Raw genomic sequence first — 21,431 nt, forward strand, 5'->3', positions numbered from 1 at the left:
GTTTAAAAAATAAATAAATAAAAGGGGAAGTGCGCACTGCAGAAGTACAAAACAAATTTATGTCGGCAAACACACACCGCGAAGCTGAAGGGATGGCTTCAAAAATCAAGGACACACAAGAAGAAACCAGCAGGGCCTGCCTTCGCTCCTGACGAACCTCTGCTAGGCTGACATGGTACGCCTGAAGGCTCCCTCGGCACGCTGGCTGGCCGTTCAAGCACAGGGAAGCCCCACCGATACAAAGAGGGGCCAAGCGGCACTGTTTCGGCAGGCTCTGCTCCCGAGGCAACGCAGCCAGCGATGAGCAGCGACGGCTTGTAGGCGGCTGTTCTCTTTTAAAGAAGGCAGGAATCCCTTGAAAGAAGCTCTTCCTGCCCCTCAACCTTTAAAATAAAATCTGCTCGAATCCAAATCTGCTTGAATCTCTCGTTTGCAGGAAACAAATGCCCAGCGCTTTAAAGATGGGATGCTTCCCACAGGCACCTATCGAGTCACAGGGATGGAAAACCAACCGCTTGGAAGGATCGTGCCAGCCGCCCCTCAGGCTGGCAGGGCACACGAAGAAGGCTGCCTGCTGCCAAGCCGGGGCTGTCACACAGGTGCCACAGCCTCCGTCAGATCAGGCCGCCCGCAGATTATTAATGCCCTTTCTAGAAACCTCCCGTTTTAGCACCATGTTAAACCTCAAAAATCACTTCCCCTTTCTTTACAGCTCTTTGTGGGTCTACAGGCACAGAGCTGGGGGGGGGGGAGGGCGTTTGTGGGCAACCTCCACCCACCCTGCTCAGCTAACAGCAGTGCCTTCCCCCGGCACAAGCAGGTTTCCTTCAACAGGTGAGACTTCAGGCCTCTCCAGAAAGACCGGAGGAAGATGTTGCTGCTATAGCGGAGCAGAGAGGCAGGACCGCAGTCCTGAGACGATGTCCGCAGACGCCTGCTGGGAAGCTTGTATATAATTTTTTAAAAAGCGCCAAGGGACACAGCGGAATCGTCTCTACAAAGCTCGATCTCTGGGCCAGGTTTGTAAGCTGAGCTGCCTTCCTAGAGAAACGAGTGAGAACAGTTACGGCGGACCTCGGGGCGGGTCCAAAGAACACGGGGCAAAAAGGCAAGGAAGAGCTTGCCACGCTGAATTGGGGTTTTTTTCCCCTGAAGGAAACAAACCCCGCCAGCCGCTCTTTATTATAAACCGTCCTCCTACCCACTGAGCAAAGTTATCAGATGGAAAGACGACGGGTGGGAGGGAGGCAGAAAGGAAGCGCAGGCAAACGGGACGACGGCGTCGATCATTTACAAACCTTGAGTTGAAGAAGAAGAAGAAAAAGGCAGCCCTTTAGTTAGGTGTTTGTAAAAAAAAGAAAAAAAAGAACCGTGAAGCAAGGAGGGTCCCTTGAGGCAAAGACGCGGCCAGACCCCTATCAGAAAGACAGTCTGCTTTGGGGGAGGGGCTCAAAAGACCCCCCTCATCTCCAGCAAGGTTAGCTAAGACAGTCCCCTAGGAGGAAGCAGAGGCCCCGATTCTCCGAGAGAGGGAGTGGCTATAGCTCGGCCAGGCAACGCCACGGCTTCTCGTATCCACGACCACATGTGACCTGATTCCCCCCCCCCCTTCCTGGAAACACCGTTCCATTTTCTCTTTCTTATTCCCTCTCCCCCCCACCATGCTTTTTGTAATCAATAACCACCAGAACGGTTGCCAGCGTTTGGGGGAGGGGATGCCAACGCTCTGCATTTGAAGGAAGCCTTCCCACCCTTCCTCCCAACTCCCAGAAAGGCGGCTCCTGGTCTCCGCGTGGCCGGCGTCTTCCTGCCCGTTGCGTCTACCGGCGAAGCCTCTTCAAAGCGCGGTCAAGCCGAAGTTGCACCTGCAGTGCATCATGCCAGCCGTGTCCAGCCAGGCGTCAGAGACGGGGTCGTACTTCTGAACGGTATTCAGGTAGGAGGAGCCCGAGTGGCCGCCCACCACGTACAGGTCGGTGTCGATGACGGCAGCGCCGACTCCTGGGGAGGAGGAGAAGACACAAGAGCTGTCGTTTCAAAAGAGGAGTTGAAGGGAAAAGATTTTTAAAACGTGTACACAAAGGATGAGACTTTTAATCCCGCAGCGAGGCACACGCAACGGAGGGCGAGCCCCATCACATTCAAAATTTGGAATCATAGAAGGGACCTCCAGGGTCATCTAGTCCAACCCCCTGCACAATGCGGGAAACTCACAAACGCCTCCCCCTAAATTCACAGGATCCTCATTGCTGTCAGATGGCCATCTAGCCTCTGTTTAAAAAACCCCAAGGAAGGAGAGCCCACCACCTCCCAAGGAGGAAGCCTGTTCCACTGTTCCGCTCTAACAGTCATAGAATCCTAGAGTTGGAAGGGACCTCCAGGGTCATCTAGTCCAACCCCCTGCACAATGCAGGAAACTCATAAACACCTCCCCCTAAATTCACAGGATCTGCATTGCTGTCAAAGGGCCATCCAGCCTCTGTCGAAAAATCTCCAAAGAAGGAAAGCCCACCACCTCCTGAGGAAGCCTGTTCCACTGAGGAACTGCTCTAATGGTCAGGAAGTTCTTCCTGATGTTGAGTCTGAAACTCTTTTGATTTAATTTCAACCCACTGGTTCTGATCCTACCTTCTGGGGCCACAGAAAACAATTCCACACCATCCTCTATAGGACAGCCCTTCAAGTACTTGGTGATCATATCACCTCCCAGCCGCCTCCTCTCCAGGCTAAACATCCCCAGCTCCTCCAACCTTTCTTCATAGGACTTGGTCTCCAGACCCCTCACCATCTTCATCACCCTCCTCTGGACCTGTTCCAGCTTGTCTATACCCTTCTTAAAATGTGGTGCCCAAAACTGAGCACAATACTCCAGGTGAGGTCTTACCAGAGCAGAGTAAAGCGATACCATCACATCGCGTGATCTGGACACTATACTTCTGTTGATACAGCCCAAAATTGCATTTGCCTTTTTAGCCAACGCATCACACTGTTGACTCATGTTCAGCGTATGGTCCACTAAGACCCCGAGTTGGCACATACTACTGCTAAGACAAGTCTTCTCCATCCTATAACCATGCCTGTGGGAGGAGATTCTGGCTGGGGCTGATGGGAGTTGTGGGCAAAAAACATCTGGAGAGCTACCGTTGGCCACCCCTGTATTACTGCCAAGACAAGTCTCCCCCATCCTATACCCATGCATTGGATTTTTCCTACCTAAACGCAGAACTTTACATTTATCCCTGTTAAAATTCATTTTATTGGTTTTAGCCCAGTTTCCCAGCCTGTCAAGGCCATCCTGTTTCTGTCTCCTTCTGTGCTTGCAACCCCTCCCACTTTCGTATCCTCTGCAAATTTAATAAGCAGTCCCTCTATTCCTTCATCCAAATCGTTGGTAAAGATGTTGAACAAAACAGATCCCAGGACATGTACTCAGGACTCAGGATTATGGCTATGGAGAACATAAGAGAAGCCATGTTGGATCAGGCCAACGGCTCATCCAGTCCAACACTCTGTGTCACACAGTGGCAAAAAATTTTATATATACACACACACTGTGGCTAATAGCCACTGATGGACCTGTGCTCCATATTTTTATCTAAACCCCTCTTGATGGTGGCTATGCTTGTGGCCGCCACCTCCTGTGGCAGTGAATTCCACATGTTAATCACCCTTTGGATGAAGAAGTACTTCCTTTTATCCGTTTTAACCTGGCTGCTCAGCAATTTCATCGAATGCCCACGAGTTCTTGTATTGTGAAAAAGGGAGAAAAGTACTTCTTTCTCTACTTTCTCCATCCCATGCATTATCTTGTAAACCTCTTATCGTGTCACCCCGCAGTCGACGTTTCTCCAAGCTAAAGAGCCCCAAGCGTTTCAACCTTTCTTCATAGGGAAAGTGCTCCAGCCCTTTAATCATTCTAGCTGCCCTTTTCTGGACTTTCTCCAATGCTATAATATCCTTTTTGAGGTGCGGCAACCAGAACTGCACACAGTACTCCAAATGAGACCGCACCATCGATTCATACAGGGGCATTATGATACTGACTGATTTGTTTTCAATTCCCTTCCTTATAATTCCCAGCATGGCGTTGGAGGCATCTACGTAACCGTCTCCTGACCTGTGTGGCGCAGACTGGCTTGACCTCATCAGATCTTGGCTGCTAAGCAGGGATGGCCCAGTGCTCGGATGGGGGAACCAGCAACAAAGGCCAGGGTTGCTACACAGAACCAGGTGACAAACCAGGGGGGTTGTCCTAAGCTGGCTGTACGGCAGCACCTGATTCTTTTCCCAGACCTGATTAGCCCAGCCTAGCTGGGTCTTGTCAGATCCCAGAAGCTAAACAGGGCTGTCTCTTGTTAGCAGCGCTCCCTCTAAGCTGTGGAGTCTCGTGAGCAAAAATTCTATCTTGCGAGCCACTGGCATGAAAGTGGCGAGTGAACGATTTGGCCGCTGCATCAGTTAAGTGTGCTCTTGGGCCGTCCCTTCCTGAGCCAAGACAAAAATGTGCAAGCCAGAGGTTAAAAAAATTATGCGCTCACTCACATTCAGCTTAGAGGGGGAACGCTGGCGGGAACTAATCTGTACTGCTTTACACGGGCTTTCTGCAATGTACTTTCGGCGGGCTGCATAACAGTCCTGGATAAGGTATAAACGATGGGTCACCCCAAAAGTGAACCAGTTCTGACACAGACTTCTCCTGCTACTGTATCTGTCTATCAATAAAACCAGCTTCCTGCAGTGATGAAAAAAATGGAGCTTGGAGAGAGCTTCATAAGGATGATAAGAGCAATATATTCTGAACAAAGGGCAAGGTTGTGCATCAACGCAGATCTTACAGATGAAATGAAAATCAGTAAAGGTACTAGGCAAGGCTGCCCGCTTTCACCATTGTTATTTATAATGACTCTTGAAATTTTACTGATGCAGATCCAAGAAGAAAAAGTTCTAGAAGGATTACAAATAAAAGGATATACCTATAAATATAGAGCATTTGCGGATGATATAATGTTTATAAATGAAAATCCCTTACAAGCTACACCGTTGTTGTTAATGAGAATACAAGAGTTTGGGGAGTTGGCGGGACTTTACATAAATAAAGAAAAATCAAAAATTTTATGTAAGAATATGCAGAAAAATAGACAGCAAGAACTACAAAGATTAACGGGTTGTGAAGTTACCTCTAAGGTAAAATACCTAGGGGTAGAGATAACAATGAAAAATATTGATCTGTTTAGGAACAACTATGAAAAACTCTGGCGCAAAATAGAAGAAGATATGCTAAAGTGGAACAAGCTCAATTTGTCATTGTTGGGCAGAATAGCTGCAGTAAAAATGAATATCTTACCAAGGGTTATGTATTTGTTCCAAACCATCCCCATTGTGAAAGATGCTAAGCAATTTGATAAATGGAGAAGAAAAATCTCGGAATTTGTGTGGGCCGGAAAGAAACCCAGAATTAGAATGAAAGTCCTGATAGATGCAAAAGAGAGAGGTGGATTTCAATTACCAGATTTGAAACTGTATCATGAAGCAATTTGTTTAGTATGGTTGAAAGAATGGATAACGTTATTAAATAAAAAACTTTTAGCGCTAGAAGGCTATGGGAAAAAATTCGGCTGGCATGCCTACTTGTATTATGGGAAAAAGAAGATGGACGGTCTTTTCTCTCACCATTATATAAGGAGTAGCTTACTAAATGTGTGGATAAAGTACAAGAAATATGGCGATGAGAGAAGACCTTTGTGGATAGTGCCGGCGGAAGTGATAAAATTAACGGCCAAAACACTTAAGGAAAAACAACTATCATACAACCAACTACTAAAAATACAAAGTGGGAAAATAGAAATGAAAACTGCAGAAGAATTGAATTATAAATATGATTGGTTTCTGTGGCGGAACCGGCCCGATTCTACCTTCAGGCCTGGTCCCGTCAGCCTCCTATGGAGTCGCCAACTCCTGGAGGGAGCTATTTCTCCTCCTGCCCCTTGGGCTCGCTGCCACCACCTGCTCAGTCCCGGGGTTCAGATTGAGAGGAACAGGACTCCCAATCCCCCTCTCCAGCTGTGAGGCCAGGCCTCCAGGTCCTCTGCCACCCTGCACTTGGGTTTCACAGAGACCTCAGCACTTCTTTGGGGCACCCCTGGAGGATTGGCACCTTATCCACCTGCATGCCTTCCCCCTTCCCCGGGGCCCCCTTTATAAAAACAGCGTGGTCTAAGCGGTCGGGGATCTATGTGGCACAGAGATGAACTGCCAGCATTTAAAACAGAAAAAACATTTATTTAAAAGAGAAAAATATAGGAAAAGAAAAACACCAAAACAAAAACCGTTGCCTTTAAAAAGTTAGCACAGCACAGCACCGCACAGCAAAGCACAGCAAACAGCATAACAAAATAAAGGTGGTTTTTAAACGCATCGTATTGTCCCTGGTCTATACTTGATCTGCCTAAGAGAATGACTTACTTTGTCTGCCTGCCTGGGGGCCCCCAGGCAGGAGCCTCCATTGCTCACCACATGCTTGCTCGAGCGCTGGCTCAAATCTCCCCTCTCTTCCTGCCTAACACATGGCAAGAACAACAGCCCTTCCTGCCTCTCTAGGAGACTTTCCCCCTAGCGTTGTTGGTTTGGCTCTGGAAGGGAGGGGGGGAGTGAGGGGAAGGCTACAAAGCCGGCTGAATGGATTTACTGATCCCTGCCTTTTTGGATGAAGCCCCAACACTCTCAGATGGCGTTTCTCCACAGTTTCAAATGCAACAAATAAAAAGTTTGATGGAGAATGATGTAAAAGCGGAAGGAATAAGGAAAGAGCAAACAGAAATGGAAAGAGTTCTGCTTGGAGATAATGAGAAATTAATTTCAAAAGTGTACAAATTACTTTTACAATGGACTACAGAAGATGAAGTAGTGAAATCTCAAATGATAAAATGGGCAATTAATGTAAATAAAGAAATAAAGATGGAATCTTGGGAACATTTGTGGAAAAACTATGAAACTCGCAACATGTCATAGTATTAAAGAGAACTGTTTTAAGATGATGTATAGATGGTACATGACTCCAAAAAAATTAGCAAAGATGAACAATAAGATGCCAGATAGGTGTTGGAAATGTAAAAAGCATGAAGGCTCTTTCTACCATATGTGGTGGACTTGTGAAAGAGCTAAAATGTTTTGGCAGATGATTCAACAAGAGATATCTAAGATCCTAGGATATGAATTTAAAAAAGAAGCAGAGACATTTCTGCTGGGATTACAAATGGAGAATTTTCCAAAAGAAGATAGAACTTTAATATGGTACTTGCTCTCAGCTGGTAGGACATTGTATGCGCAGTTGTGGAAGCAAGAAAAAATACCAGAAAAATGGGACTGGACTTTAAAAGTTATGTCATGGAGTGAAATGGATAAGCTAACAAGAAAATTAAGAGACTGCGATTTAGAACTCTTTAATCGGGAGTGGAAGAAATTCAGAAGATATGTAGAAAAAGAGTGGAAAATAAAAGGACACTGGACAATTTTTGAAGATTAAGACCTTTAAGACAAGAATACAACTTTTGAAGGGTTTTTTTCTTTCTTTCTTAATCAATTGTTGTTTTTTCTTGATAGTTAAAGGTACCTTTAATATCTGTTTTATAAAAAATAACACTGGCGGGGGTCAATTATTGGGGGGTGGGGTGGGAGGAAAGTAAGATGTGGGGTAGAATGATGCTTTCATCTTAAGGTTTTTTATAAGCTGTAGAAATAGTTCTACTACCATATGTTACTAATAAAATTGTTTATACAAATAAAACCAGCTTCCTGACTACACCAGGAGCCACCTTTAACTGAGGGTAGTTCCAGAGCGGACAACAATCAGCAGAGCAGTCCTCACAGAATCCTAGAGTTGGAAGGGACCTCTAGGGTCATCTAGTCCAACCCCCTGCACAATGCAGGAAACTCACAAACACCTCCCCCTAAATTCACAGGATCTTCATCGCTGTCAGATGGCCATCTAGCCTCTGCTGAAAAACCTCCAAGGAAAGAGAGCCCACCACCTCCCAAAGAGGAAGCCTGTTCCACTGAGGAACCGCTCTAACAGTCATAGAATCATAGAATCCGAGAGTTGAAAGGGACCCCCAGGGTCATCTAGTCCAGCGCCCTGCACAATGCAGGAAACTCACACTTCCCCCTAAATTCACAGGATCCTCATTGCTGTCAGATGGCCATCTAGCCTCTCTTTAAAAAGTACCAAGGAAGGAGAGCCCACCACCTCCCAAGGAGGAAGCCTGTTCCACTGAGGAACCGCTCTAACAGTCATAGAATCCTTGAGTTGGAAGGGACCTCCAGGGTCATCTAGTCCAACCCTCTGCACAATGCAGGAAACTCACAAACACCTCCCCCTAAATTCACAGGATCTTCATTGCTGACAGATGGCCATCTAGCCTCTGTTTAAAAAGCTCCAAGGAAGGAGAGCCCACCACCTCCCAAGGAGGAAGCCTGTTCCACTGAGGAACCGTTCTAACAGTCATAGAATACTAGAATCCTAGAGTTGGAAGGGACTTCCAGGGTCATCTAGTCCAACTCCCTGCACAATGCAGGAAACTCACACTTCCCCCTAAATTCACAGGAGGAAGCCTGTTCCACTGAGGAACCGCTCTAGAGGTCAGGAAGTTCTTCCTATGTTGAGCCGGAAACTCTTTTGATTTAATTTCAACCCACTGGGTCTGGTCCTACCTTCCAGAGCCACAGAAAACAATTCCACACCCTCCTAGAGATGACAGCCCTTCAAGTACTTGAAGATGGTGATCCTATCACCTCTCAGCCGCCTCCTCTCCAAGCTCCTTCAACCTTTCCTCATAGGACTTGGTCTCCAGACCCCTCACCATCTTCGTTGCCCTCCTCTGGACCCAATCCAGATAAGGTATAAATGATTGGTCACCCCGAAAGTGAACCAGTTCTGACACAGATTTGTCCTGCTACTGTATCTGTCTATCAATAAAACCAGCTTTCTGACTGGGAGTGGCTCTCCAGGGTTTCAAGCTGAGGTTTTTCACGCCTACTTGCCTGGACCCTCTTTAGTTGGAGATGCTGGGGATCGAACCTGGGACCTTCTGCTTACCAAGCAGATGCTCTGCCACTGAGCCACCGTCCCTCACCTGACTGGGAGCGGCTCTCCAGGGTCTCAAGCTGAGGTTTTTCATGCCTATTTGCCTAGACCTTTTTTTAGTTGGAGATGCCGGGGATTGAACCTGGGACCTTCTGCTTACTAAGCAGATGCTCCACCACTGAGCCATTGTCCTTCCCCAACATTTCGTGTGCTTGCAAAGCTTATACCCAGAATTAAAGGCTGTTGGTATTAAAGGTGCCCCTGGACTCAAACGTTCTTCTGTTGCTTCAAACCACCACAGCGACCCACCTGAATCTACCCCTGAACAAAATGGGCAACCCAAAGCCATCCCTTGGGATTCATCCTACCTGTTCTGGGTTCCTTCATTGGCCGGCAAACAGTCCACTGGTTTTGGTGAGGGTCGTATCTCTCAATGCTGGACAAGTGAGAGACTCCGTTGTGTCCTCCGACTACGAAAATGAAGCCCAGCATCACCCCGACACCAAAGTTTATCCGCTTGTCAGCCATCGGAGCAACTGTCTCCCAAGAGTCTTTGCTGGGATCATATCGTTCCACGCTGCAGATGGGGACAAGAGGCAGGTTTAATAGCACCCGTTCTGGGCTGGATGAAGATCTCTCAGGGGGCCTTCCCGATAGCAGTGCTATAGCGGATTTATGTATCTAAAGCATTTTATTAGCCACCTTTCTACCACACAGAACTCAAGGCCACATATACTGCACACAAAGCAACCGTTATGAAAAATGCATAAGCAATGATTATGAAAAACACATAGAAGACCACAATTTAAAATCACAGGTAGGAATGCCAATAAATACACAAAAAGTAAATTACTTTAATGCAGTCCTATAAGAACATAATAGAAGCCATGTTGAATCAGGCCAATGGCCCCTTCAGTCCAACACTCTGTGTCACAGAGTGTTGCCAAAAAACCCAGGTGGCCATCAGGAGGTCCACCGGTGGGGCCAAGACACTAGAAGCCTTCCCACTATGCCCCCCCCCAAAGCACCTATAATACAGAGCATCACTGCCCCAGACATGAGAACATAACAGAAGCCATGTTGGATCAGGTCAATGGCCCCTTCAGTCCAACACTGTGTATCACACAGTGGCCAAAAAAAACAGGTGCCATCAGGAGGTCCACCAGTGGGGCCAGGACACTGGAAGCCCTTCCACTGTTGCCTCCCCACTCAAGCACCCAGAATACAGAGCATCACTGCCCCAGACAGAGAGTTTCATCTATACCTTGTGGCTCATAGCCACTGATGGACCTCTGCTCCATATGCTTATCCAATCCCCTCTTGAAGCTGGCTATGCTTGTAGCCGCCACCACCTCCTGTGGCAGTGAATTCCATGTGTTAATCACCCTTTGGGTGAAGAAGTACCTTCTTTTATCCATTCTAACCCGACCGCTCAGCAATTTCATGGAGTGCCCACGAGTTCTTGTACAGTGAGAAAGGGAGAAAAGAACTTTCTTCTCTACCTTCCCATGTATATAAAACAGTCTGCTGCTGCCTCTTAAAGATGGAGAATGTGGGGGCCAAATGGGCCTTCTTGGTGAGGCTGTTCCATAATTGTGGGGCCACCACCAAGAAGGGCCTCTCTTGGGTACTCACCAGACAAACTTGGGTCATAGGGGCCTCTCCCTGCGATCCTAATACTGCCCTTGAGATATCTGGATAGCACAGAAAAACTCTGCATATAACAAAAAGGATCGATCAGCCTTCTGAAGAGGAGCTCTCTCTGAGCACGCGAGGGATCAAAACCTGCAAATTCGCAGGACGTGAACAGCTCTTGAGACTGAAGAGGGATATGTCCTACGTGTGTAGCTAGCGGAGAAATTGCACTACTTCCTGGACTACTTTCCATGAGTATCTGGACTGCTAAAAAACGTGCTTGTGAGGACACTCCTGACCACAAGGAGTCCAAGAAATGTTACCCGAGCAGAGGGACAATGTGGTTGGCAGGATCCGCAGAACTCTGCCTTAGCTCAGCCAAACAGAACCACTTCCGTCGATAGGATCACCATCTTCAAGGGCAGGACCAGAACCAGTGGGTTGAAATTAAATCAAAAGAGTTTCCGGCTTAACATTAGGAAGAACTTCCTGACTGTTAGAGCGGTTCCTCAGTGGGAGGTGGTGGGCTCTCCTTCCTTGGAGGTTTTTCAACAGAGGCTGGATGGCCATCTGACAGCCATGAAGATCTTGTGAATTTAGGGGGAGGTGTTTGTGAGTTTAGAGCGATTTTTCAGTGGAACAGGCTTCCTCCTCGGGAGGTGGTGGGCTCTCCTTCCTTGGAGGTTTTTCAACAGAGGCTAGATGGCCATCTGACAGCAATGAAGATCCTGTGAATTTAGGGGGAGGTGTTTGTGAGTTTAGAGCGATTCTTCAGTGGAACAGGCTTCCTCCTCGGGAGGTGGTGGGCTTTCCTTCCTTGGAGGTTTTTAAACAAGGCTAGATGGCCATCTGACAGCAATGAAGATCCTGTGAATTTAGGGGGAGGTATTTGTGAGTTTCCTGCATTGTGCAGGGGGTTGGACTAGATGACCCTGAAGGTCCCTTCCAACTCTAGAATTCTAGGATTCTATTTTTGGCCCCACCAGCTATGGGGAAGAAAGGGGGTTTCTTTCCCCTGCATCAGGGGGTGAGCTGCATCAGGAGGAAAAGAGACACTGCCCTTCATTCTCTGTATGCAAACAGCCAGCCTTCTAGCTTTCCAGAGTCTGCTGGGCTCCTTTCTTCACTCTCTTGGCACCCTTCCCTCTCACTTCTGTACACTAGCACAGACTGCTCTGTTTAAACTAACAAAGCCAGAATATTACCTAGATTTATGGCACCCCTACGACAGCAGTCTGCCTTTTATCACCCTCTAGTGTTTTTTCAGCCCTGTTTTGTCCTAACACTAACACACACAGATCCCTATTTGTGATTCTTTTAATCTGCTAAAAACATTCCCATGATTCCACTCATATTACGAATTGCTGCTTCCATTCCCATTTGTCTGATGAAGTCAAATGAAGTCAAAAGAGCATACGAAAGCTTACATTCTGAATAAAACTTAGTTGGTCTTAAAGGTGCACTCGTCTACTGCTTTGCTTTGTCACATGGTTAGATTTCAGGGAGGAAGGCAGAGGGGCACACTCTCTCAGGCGGTGCTTTCTAAAGCATCCTTTTCGCCCCCCCCCCACCCCGCAACAATTCAAAATTTAAAAGTTGTTTTATTTGCTGGTTTTACTGGATTGTTGGCTTAGCACAGGGCTGGCCGAACTTGCTTAAAAGTAAGAGCCATGTGGAACAAACATCAGACGTTTGAGAGCCACAAGGCATGAACTTCAGATGCTGGAGAGCTGCAAAATGGGAGTGAGGGTGGAAAGAAGGCAACTTTAACTTTAAATGCATTTTCCAAGCCACCGGCTGGCTTAGCTTGGAGGAGTGATGTCAAGAGAGAAATGCCTTCTCCGAGCCGGCTGATGGGGTGGTGGGGGCTTCAAGAGCCGCATAATTTGCATGACTACGTAAGCCGCCCTGAGCCCGCTTCGGCGGGGAGGGCGGGATAGAAATGGAATTAAATAAATAAATGAATATGAGTGAAAGAACCACACGCGGCTCCTGAGCCACAGTTTGGCCACCGCTGGCTTAGCATAATCACTTGCTGCAAGCTTTTGAGAAAGGGTCAAGCAGAAAGACAATCAAAGGAAGACCACAGTTGTCAAAGGTGGATTGTAATAAATTATTTTCTATAGTCGGGGCACAAAACCCAAAGGGTGAGAATACAGACCCCTCTCAGTGAAGACATTAAGAGCATAAGAGAAGCCATGTTGGATCAGGTCAATGGCCCATCCAGTCCAACACTCTGTGTCACATAAGAACATAAGAGAAGCCATGTTGGATCAGGCCAGTGGCCCCTCCAGTCCAACACTCTGAGTCACATAAGAACATAAGAGAAGCCATGTTGGATCAGGTCAATGGCCCATCCAGTCCAACACTCTGTGTCACATAAGAACATAAGAGAAGCCATGTTCGATCAGGCCAATGGCCCATCCAGTCCAAAACTCTCTGTCACACATAAGAACATAAGAGAAGCCCTGTTGGATCAGGCCAATGGCCCATCCAATCCAACACTCTGTGTCACATAAGAACATAAGAGAAGCCCTGTTAGATCAGGCCAGTGGCCCATCCAATCCAAGACTCTGTGTCACACATAAGAACATAAGAGAAGCCCTGTTGGATCAGGCCAATGGCCCATCCAATCCAACACTCTGTGTCACATAAGAACATAAGAGAAGCCATGTTGGATCAGGCCAGTGGCCCATCCAATCCAAGACTCTGTGTCACATAAGAACATAAGAGAAGCCCTGTTCGATCAGGCCAGTGGCCCATCCAATCCAAGACTCTGTGTCACATAAGAGAAGCCATGTTGGATCAGGCCAATGGCCCATCCAGTCCAACACTCTGTGTCACACATAGGAACATAAGAGAAGCCATGCTGGATCAGGCCAATGGCCCATCCAGTCCAGCACTCTGTGTCACATAAAAACATAAGAGAAGCCATGTTGGATCAGGCCAGTGGCCCCTCCAGTCCAACACTCTGTGTCACACATAGGAACATAAGAGAAGCCATGCTGGATCAGGCCAATGGCCCCTCCAGTCCAACACTCTGTTCACATAAGAGAAGCCCTGTTAGATCAGGCCAATGGCCCATCCAGTCCAGCACTCTGTGTCACATAAAAACATAAGAGAAGCCATGTTGGATCAGGCCAGTGGCCCCTCCAGTCCAACACTCTGTGTCACACATAGGAACATAAGAGAAGCCATGCTGGATCAGGCCAATGGCCCCTCCAGTCCAACACTCTGTGTCATATAAAAACATAAGAGAAGCCATGTTGGATCAGGCCAATGGCTCATCCAGTCCAACACTCTGTGTCACAGAAGTACATAAGAGAAGCCATGTTGGATCAGGCTAATGGCCCATGCAATCCAACACTCTGTGTCACACAGTGGCAAAAAACCCCCAAAACCCAAGTATCATCAGGAGGTCCACAAGTGGGGCTAGAAGCACTTCCACTTTGCCGCCCCCCTCCCCAGAGCAACAAGAATACAGAGCATCAGTGCCCCAGACAGTTCCAACAATACGCTGTGGTTAATAGCCACTGATGGACCTCTGCTCCATATTTTTATCCAATCCTCTTTTAAAGCTGGCTATGCTTGTAGCTGCCACCACCTCCTGTGGCAGTGAATTCCACATGTTAATCACCCTTTGGGTGAAGAAGTACTTCCTTTTATCTGTTTTAACCCGACTGCTCAGCAATTTCATTGAATGCCCACAAGTTCTTGTATTGTGAGAAAAGGACTTCTCTCTCTACTTTCTCCATCCCATTAATAATCTTGTAAACCTCTTTCATGTCACCCCGCAGTTGACGTTTCTCCAAGCTAAAGAGCCCCAAGCATTTTAACCTTTCTTCATAGGGAAAGTGTTCTGTCCCCCTGTGGCCCATCACCCCTGGAGGCTGAATGCTGGGAAACCCGCCTAGGAAACCCAGCCATACCCAAAGTCCTTCCTTCATGCGACTCCCAAGACTCCCAAGAAGCTGGCGAGTTGCACTCTTGGCCTTACAGAAAGGGCCTCTGCCAACAAACACCAGTGCTGCTTTGCGCAGGCCTCCAATGGGCAGCATCAACCCGCAGCTCCTTCTCCCTCAAGACTTGCACTGAAGGGAAGCAGGCTGAGCTCTACGGAAGGTTTCACCGAAAGGTCGTCAGGAACTCCTTGTGCGAATTCTCCAGAGCGAGAACTAACAAGGCTCCCTGGGAGTAACTACCGCTTGTTTGGCAGAAGACTTTCCAAGCCTGAGCCCCTGAGCTATGCGTGGGGCTTAAAGCAGGGGTGTCAAACTCAACTGTTATGAAGGCCGAATCTGACATAAATGAGACCATGCTTTTAATCTAATGTTGTTAAGAACATAAGAGAAGCCATGTTGGATCAGGTCAATGGCCCATCCAGTCCAACACTCTGTGTCACACAGTGGCAAAAAATTTATACACACACACACACACACTGTGGCTAATAGCCACTGATGGACCTCTGCTCCATATTTTTATCTAACCCCTCTTGAAGCTGGCTATGCTTGTAGCCGCCACCACCTCCTGTGGCAATGAATTCCACATGTTAATGTTAAAAAGTACCGTTCTAACCCGATTGCTCAGCAATTTCATTGAATGCCCACGAGTTCTTGTATTGTGAGAAAGGGAGATAAGCACTTCTTTCTCTACCTTCTCCATCCCATGTATTATCTTATAAACCTCTATCATGTCACCCCGCAGTTGACGTTTCTCCAAGCTAAAGAACCCCACGCGTTTTAACCTTTCTTCATAGGGAAAGTGTTCCAAACCTGTAATCATTCTAGTTGCCCTTTTTTGCACTTTTTCCAATGCTATAATATCCTTTTTGAGGTGCGGTGACCAGAATTGCACACAGTATTCCAAATGAGACCGCACCATCGATTTATACAGGGGCATTATGATACTGGCTGATTTGTTTTCAATTCCCTTCCTAATAATTCCCAGCATGGCGTTGGCCTTTTTTATTGCAATCGCACACTGTCTTGACATTTTCAGTGAGTTATCTACCACGACCCCAAGATCTCTCTCTTGGTCAGTCTCTGCCAGTTCACACCCCATCAACTTGTATTTGTAGCTAGGATTCTTGGTCCCAATGTGCATTACTTTGCACTTGGCCACACTGAACCTCATCTGCCACGTTGACGCCCACTCACCAAGATCCCTTTGGAGTTCCTCACAATCCTCTCTGGTTCTTACCACCTTGAACAATTTAGTGTTAAGTACAATAGGAGGCCCGATAATGGACAAGAGTATTCAAAATTTAGTTAAGGCTATGATTCTGGCGGGAAAGGCGGTTATAGCTCTGGGTTGGAAAGACAAAAGTAAATAGACAGTAGAAATCTGGCACAACTATTTGTTTGAATTTATATAGTCAGACATCGTGGCGTCAATCAACAAAGAGACAACATGGGAAGGGAAATCTAGTGAAATTAAGACCAGATGGAAGACCTACCTAGATTGGATACTGAAAGAAGGAAGAAAAGACATTCAGCGGAAGATTAAGACTTTGTGCCCATGGCTGGGGTGAAAAGACTAAGAGTAAAGGGAGGGTGGGAGGGAGGAAGGGAGAGATCGAAATGTATATAGCTACAAATATTCGTCGTAACAGACTAAATAGAACAATAAAAAAAAATTAAAAAAAATGAGACCTTGTTGGGCCAGGCCATGTCGGGTGGGCCATGTGTACCTATTTAAGACTAGGTAGCAGAGACCTAAACTGCATAAAGGACACAGACAAACACAATTAAAACGTATTTAAAAACTTAAAACATTAACACTCATTGGTCTTAAAGGTGCTTTCTTTGTAGCTCTCCCATGGGATCCAGGGAACTGGGCAAAGGAAGCTCTGGCTCTTTCCTTCCTTCTTCAGGGGACCAGGAGGAGCCTCAGCCAATAGAAGGAAGAGAGGCTTGGGTCAGTAGCTCTGCTGTGCGATTGAGAGAGCCTGGCAAAGCAAGCTATCTCTCCTCCTCAGCCAATAGAAGGAAGAGAGATTTGGGTCAGTAGCTCTGCTGTGTGATTTAGAGAGCCTGGCAAAGCAAGCTATCTCTCCTCCCTGAGGAAGGAGCCTCAGCCAATAGAAAAAAATGGAAACTTTGCTCTGTAGCTCCTGGGCGATTGAGCAAGCCTGGCAAAGCAAGCTGTGATGCGGAAGGAAGCGAGAGGGAGAAGGAAGCAGACGACAGCCAGTTGCTTTTTGGGGGGGGGGGGGCGGCTGATTTGGCCCCCAGGCCACATGTTTGACACCCCTGGCTTAGTAGCGTCCTCTTCCAAGCCCCACGTGCACGCACTCACCTGTTCATATGAGCAGGGCCGTAGCCGCCGATGGCATAGATCATGCCGTCCAACACAGCTGCGGAGAAACAGCTCCTGGTTTTGCCCATGGGTGCGATGGGCTGCCACTCCTTTACCCTGGCGATGTACTTCTCCACGGACTGCAGGTAGGACTGCCCGTCGTAACCCCCCAGGGCATAGATTTCTCGCGCCAGGACTGCCACGCCCAGGGTGCTCCGGCCCTCGCTCATGCTCTCCAGTGACGCCCAGGTGTTGGTGTCGGGATCCCAGCATTCCACCGACCGCTCGTGTTTGTTGTAGTCGGCGCCTTGGCACGTGGGGGCAGCGATCCCACCCATCACGTAGATCTTCTGGTCGAGAACACAAATCCCGAATTCGTAGCGAGGGACGCGGAGAGGCGCCAGGCCTATCCAGGAGTCGTTCTGAGGAAAGTACATCTCCACGCTGGGGAGGGGGAAGAAGAAGAAGAACCAAAAGGGGCATCAGTAGATGCTTGTCTCCACAACAAGGACAAAGAAGAAGAAGACTGCAGAATTATATCCTGCCTTATACTCTGAATCTCAGAGCGGTCACAATCTCCTGTACCTTCCCCCCCCCGCCCCACAGCAGACACCCTGTGAGTTGGATGGGGCTGAGAGAGCTCTGACAGAAGCTGCCCTTTCAAGGACAACTATGAAGAAGAAGAATTACAGATTTACACCCCGCCCTTCTCTCTGAATCAGAGACTCAGAGCAGCTTACAATCTCCTTTATCTTCTCCCCCAACAACAGACACCCTGTGAGGTGGGTGGGGCTGAGAGGGCTCTCACAACAGCTGCCCTTTCAAGGACAGAGTTTCAGATCAGCTCGCAATCTCCTTTCCCTTCCTCCCCCACAACAGACACCCTGTGAGGCGGGTGGGGCTGGAGAGGGCTCTCACAGCAGCTGCCCTTTCAAGGACAGAGTCTCAGAGCGGCCTACAATCTCCTTTCCCTTCCTCCCCCACAACAGACACCCTGTGAGGTGGGTGGGGCTGAGAGGGCTCTCACAACAGCTGCCCTTTCAAGGACAACCTCTGCCAGAGCTATGGCTGACCTAAGGCCATGCTAGCACGTGCAAGTGGAGGAGTGGGGAATCAAACCTGGTTCTCCCAGATAAGAGTCCGCACACCTCACCACAAAGTGGCAGGGCAAGGGATCCTCTTAGCCTCCTGCCACAAAGAAGGTCTTCCCTAGACTGAAGACAGCTTGGCAGGTGCCAGGTATGGTGTTAGTGGACAGTACGGTGCCCATGAGCATGACGTGGGGGACCCTGATCTACTTCCTAAACAGCATCACTGAATCTTAAGCCTAGCTTTGCTATAACATTGGCTAGTTTGCTCAAGGAGAACCAAGACGGCTGAAGTAAGGAAAATGATCGCACTTCAGGCCTTGAGTCAAAGCCCTTTGGCCCACTTAGATGCAGCAAAAACTGAAAACATAAGAGAAGCCCTGTTAGATCAGGCCGATGGCCCCTCTAGTCCAACACTCTGTGTCACACAGCAGCTAAAATCCAGGTGCCGTGAGGAGGTCCACCAGTGGGGCCAGGACACTAGAAGCCCTCCCACTGTTCCCCCCTCCAAACACCAAGAATACAGCACATAACTTCCCCAGACATAAGAACACGAGAGAAACGATGTTAGATCAGGCCAGTGGCCCATCTAGTCCAACACTCTGTGTCACACAGTGACCGACATCTGGGAGGTCCACCAGCAGGACGTCCACCAGTGGGGCCAGAACCCCAGAAACCCGCCAACTGTTGTGCCCAAGCACCAAGAATCCAGAGCATCACTGCCCCAGGCATAAGACCATAAGAGAGGCCACGTTGGATCAGACCAATGGCCCATCCAGTCCCACACTCTGTGTCACATAAGAACATAAGAGAAGCCATGTTGGATCAGGCCAATGGCCCATCCAGTCCAACACTTTATGTCACAAAGTGGCTAAATTCCAGGTGCCATCAGGAGGTCCATCAGTGAGGCCAGGACACTAGAAGCCCTTCCACTGTGCCCCCCACAAGCACCAAGAAGACATAGCATCACTGCCCCAGAAACAAGAACATAAGAGAAGCCATGCTGGATCAGGCCAGTGGCCCATCCGGTCTAACACTCTGTATCACACAGTGGCCAAAAAACCCAGGTGCCATCAGGAGGTTCATCAGTGGGGCCAGGACACTAGAAGTCCTTACAGTGTTGCCCCCACTCAAGCACCAAGAGTAAAGAGTATCACTGCCCCACACATAAGAACATAAGAGAAGCCATGTTGGATCAGGCCAATGGCCCATCCAGTCCAACATTGTGTGTCACATAAGAACATAGGAGAAGCCATGTTGGATCAGGCCAATGGCCCCTCCAGTCCAACATTGTGTGTCACATAAGAACATAGGAGAAGCCATGTTGGATCAGGCCAATGGCCCATCCAGTCCAACATTGTGTGTCACATAAGAACATCAGAGAAGCCCTGTTGGATCAGGCCAATGGCCCCTCCAGTCCAACATTGTGTGTCACATAAGAACATAGGAGAAGCCATGTTGGATCAGGCCAATGGCCCCTCCAGTCCAACATTGTGTGTCACATAAGAACATCAGAGAAGCCATGTTGGATCAGGCCAATGGCCCATCCAGTCCAACACTCTGTCACATAAGAGAAGCCATGTTGTATCAGGCCAATGGCCCCTCCAGTCCAACATTCTGTGTCACATAAGAACATAGGAGAAGCCATGTTGGATCAGGCCAATGCCCCTCCAGTCCAACACTCTGTGTCACATAAGAACATCAGAGAAGCCCTGTTGGATCAGGCCAATGGCCCCTCCAGTCCAACACTCTGTGTCACATAAGAACATCAGAGAAGCCCTGTTGGATCAGGCCAATGGCCCATCCAATCCAGCACTCTGTGTCACATAAGAACATAAGAGAAGCCATGTTGGATCAGGCCAATGGCCCCTCCAGTCCAACACTCTGTGTCACATAAGAACATCAGAGAAGCCCTGTTGGATCAGGCCAACGGCCCCTCCAGTCCAACACTCTGTGTCACATAAGAACATCAGAGAAGCCCTGTTGGATCAGGCCAATGGCCCCTCCAGTCCAACATTCTGTGTCACACAGTGGCCAAAAAACCAGGTGCCATCAGGAGGTCCATCAGTGGGGCCAGGACACTAGAAGCCCTCCCTGCACCCCCCCAGCAGCTAGAATGCAGAGCATCACTTGTTCCCACTTCTCCCCACCCATGCATCGAATTAGTGAGACAACCTGCCTGGCTGTCTCTATTCCTCACCTTTCTAAGCAGGCAAAGAGTCCGGCTTTTCCTCCCACAGCACAGAGCACTTTAGGCGGGCAGCGAGGGCGTGTCGTCAGCACTGTCTGATAGGACAACCTGTGCTCAGGCATGAAGTGGTACTTCAGGGCTTCGTTCAGCAGGTGCTTGCAGGTGTGGTCGTCGCGGATGAGGTGGTTGGCCTCATAGAGCCTGGTGAGGAACTTCACGCTCAGCAGCGGCAGGCGCACACAATGCAGCAGCTGGGCCAGGTACTTCTGACGCTCCTGCACGTCGTACTTGATCCAGGACTCCAGGGCGTAGAAGACCGTCTCCTCCGTGACCACGTTCAAGCAGTCGTTGGAGACGATTTCGTCCAGCTCGGAATGCGTCAGCTCAAAAAACTCCTCCGTCTGGCAAACGTCTTCGAAGTTCTGGCAGATGTACTTGTTGGCAGCCAAGTAGAGGTCGTGGCAGCCGTAAGTCTCCGCAAAGCGAGAGATCCCGATGCAGTTCCCGGGATCCAGCTGGCTTTCCAGGAAGGTGCAACATTCCTTTAGCACGAGCTTGATCTGGAGGAGGTTGGCAGCGGGCAAGAGAGACTCCACCGTGTCCTGGGAGATGAACACCGTCCCCGTGTAAGCGTACTCCACAATGGCCTGCAGGGCGGCCTCAGCGATGCACTGGAATTCCACCTCGGAGTTCTCCTTTTCGGAAAGGTTGCCGCCGAACATGGCTTTGAAGTAGGGGCTGATGCTGGCGAGCACCACCTTGTGGGCGTGGATCTTGACGTCTCCGACCCGCAGGATGATGTCGCAGAGTTCATGGTGCTGCCGGAGGAGGTTCAGGCCCTGCAGGAGCTGCTCTGAGTGCAAGGGAGTTAAGTTGGCAATCATGTACGTCGGAGACGGCTGGTCCATCTAAGACAAAGGGAGACACGTTTTTAAACTGGAGAGCCAGTTTGGTGTAGTGGTTAAGTGTGCGGACTCTTATCTGGGAGATCCGGGTTTGATTCCCCACTCCTCCACTTGCTGCTGCTGGAATGGCCTTGGGTCAGCCATAGCTCTCGCAGAGTTGTCCTTAAAAGGGCAGCTGCTGTGAGAGCCCTCTCAGCCCCACCCACCTCACCGGGTGTCTGTTGTGGGGGAGGAAG

At 48.7% G+C, this 21,431-nt stretch overlaps 1 protein-coding gene across 1 annotated transcript; it reads right to left on the reverse strand.

Moving 5' to 3' along the window:
- Nucleotides 1-1,752: 1,752 nt before the first annotated feature.
- KLHL28 (kelch like family member 28) lies at nucleotides 1,753-21,218 on the reverse strand. The gene is made up of 4 exons (XM_060262484.1): nucleotides 20,300-21,218; nucleotides 17,012-17,455; nucleotides 9,448-9,656; nucleotides 1,753-2,001 (listed from the first exon to the last, which is right to left on the reverse strand). Exons 1-4 carry the CDS (start codon nucleotides 21,196-21,198, stop codon nucleotides 1,838-1,840), a joined length of 1,716 nt encoding a protein of 571 aa, XP_060118467.1. The 5' UTR covers nucleotides 21,199-21,218; the 3' UTR covers nucleotides 1,753-1,837.
- Nucleotides 21,219-21,431: the final 213 nt, after the last annotated feature.

This window comes from Heteronotia binoei, chromosome 21, assembly GCF_032191835.1.
Source record: "Heteronotia binoei isolate CCM8104 ecotype False Entrance Well chromosome 21, APGP_CSIRO_Hbin_v1, whole genome shotgun sequence".
In the NCBI taxonomy this organism is placed as follows: Eukaryota; Metazoa; Chordata; class Lepidosauria; order Squamata; family Gekkonidae; genus Heteronotia; species Heteronotia binoei.

Excerpts from the sequence above, each read along its gene's own strand:
- KLHL28 (XM_060262484.1), bottom strand. The coding sequence starts at position 21,198 with ATGGACCAGCCGTCTCCGACGTACATGATTGCCAACTTAACTCCCTTG. Across the intron at positions 17,456-20,299 it reads CTCTTTGCCTGCTTAGAAAG|CGTGGAGATGTACTTTCCTC; the intron begins GTGAGGAATAGA and ends CCCCCTCCCCAG. Across the intron at positions 2,002-9,447 it reads AATGAAGGAACCCAGAACAG|GAGTCGGCGCTGCCGTCATC; the intron begins GTAGGATGAATC and ends CCTCCTCCCCAG.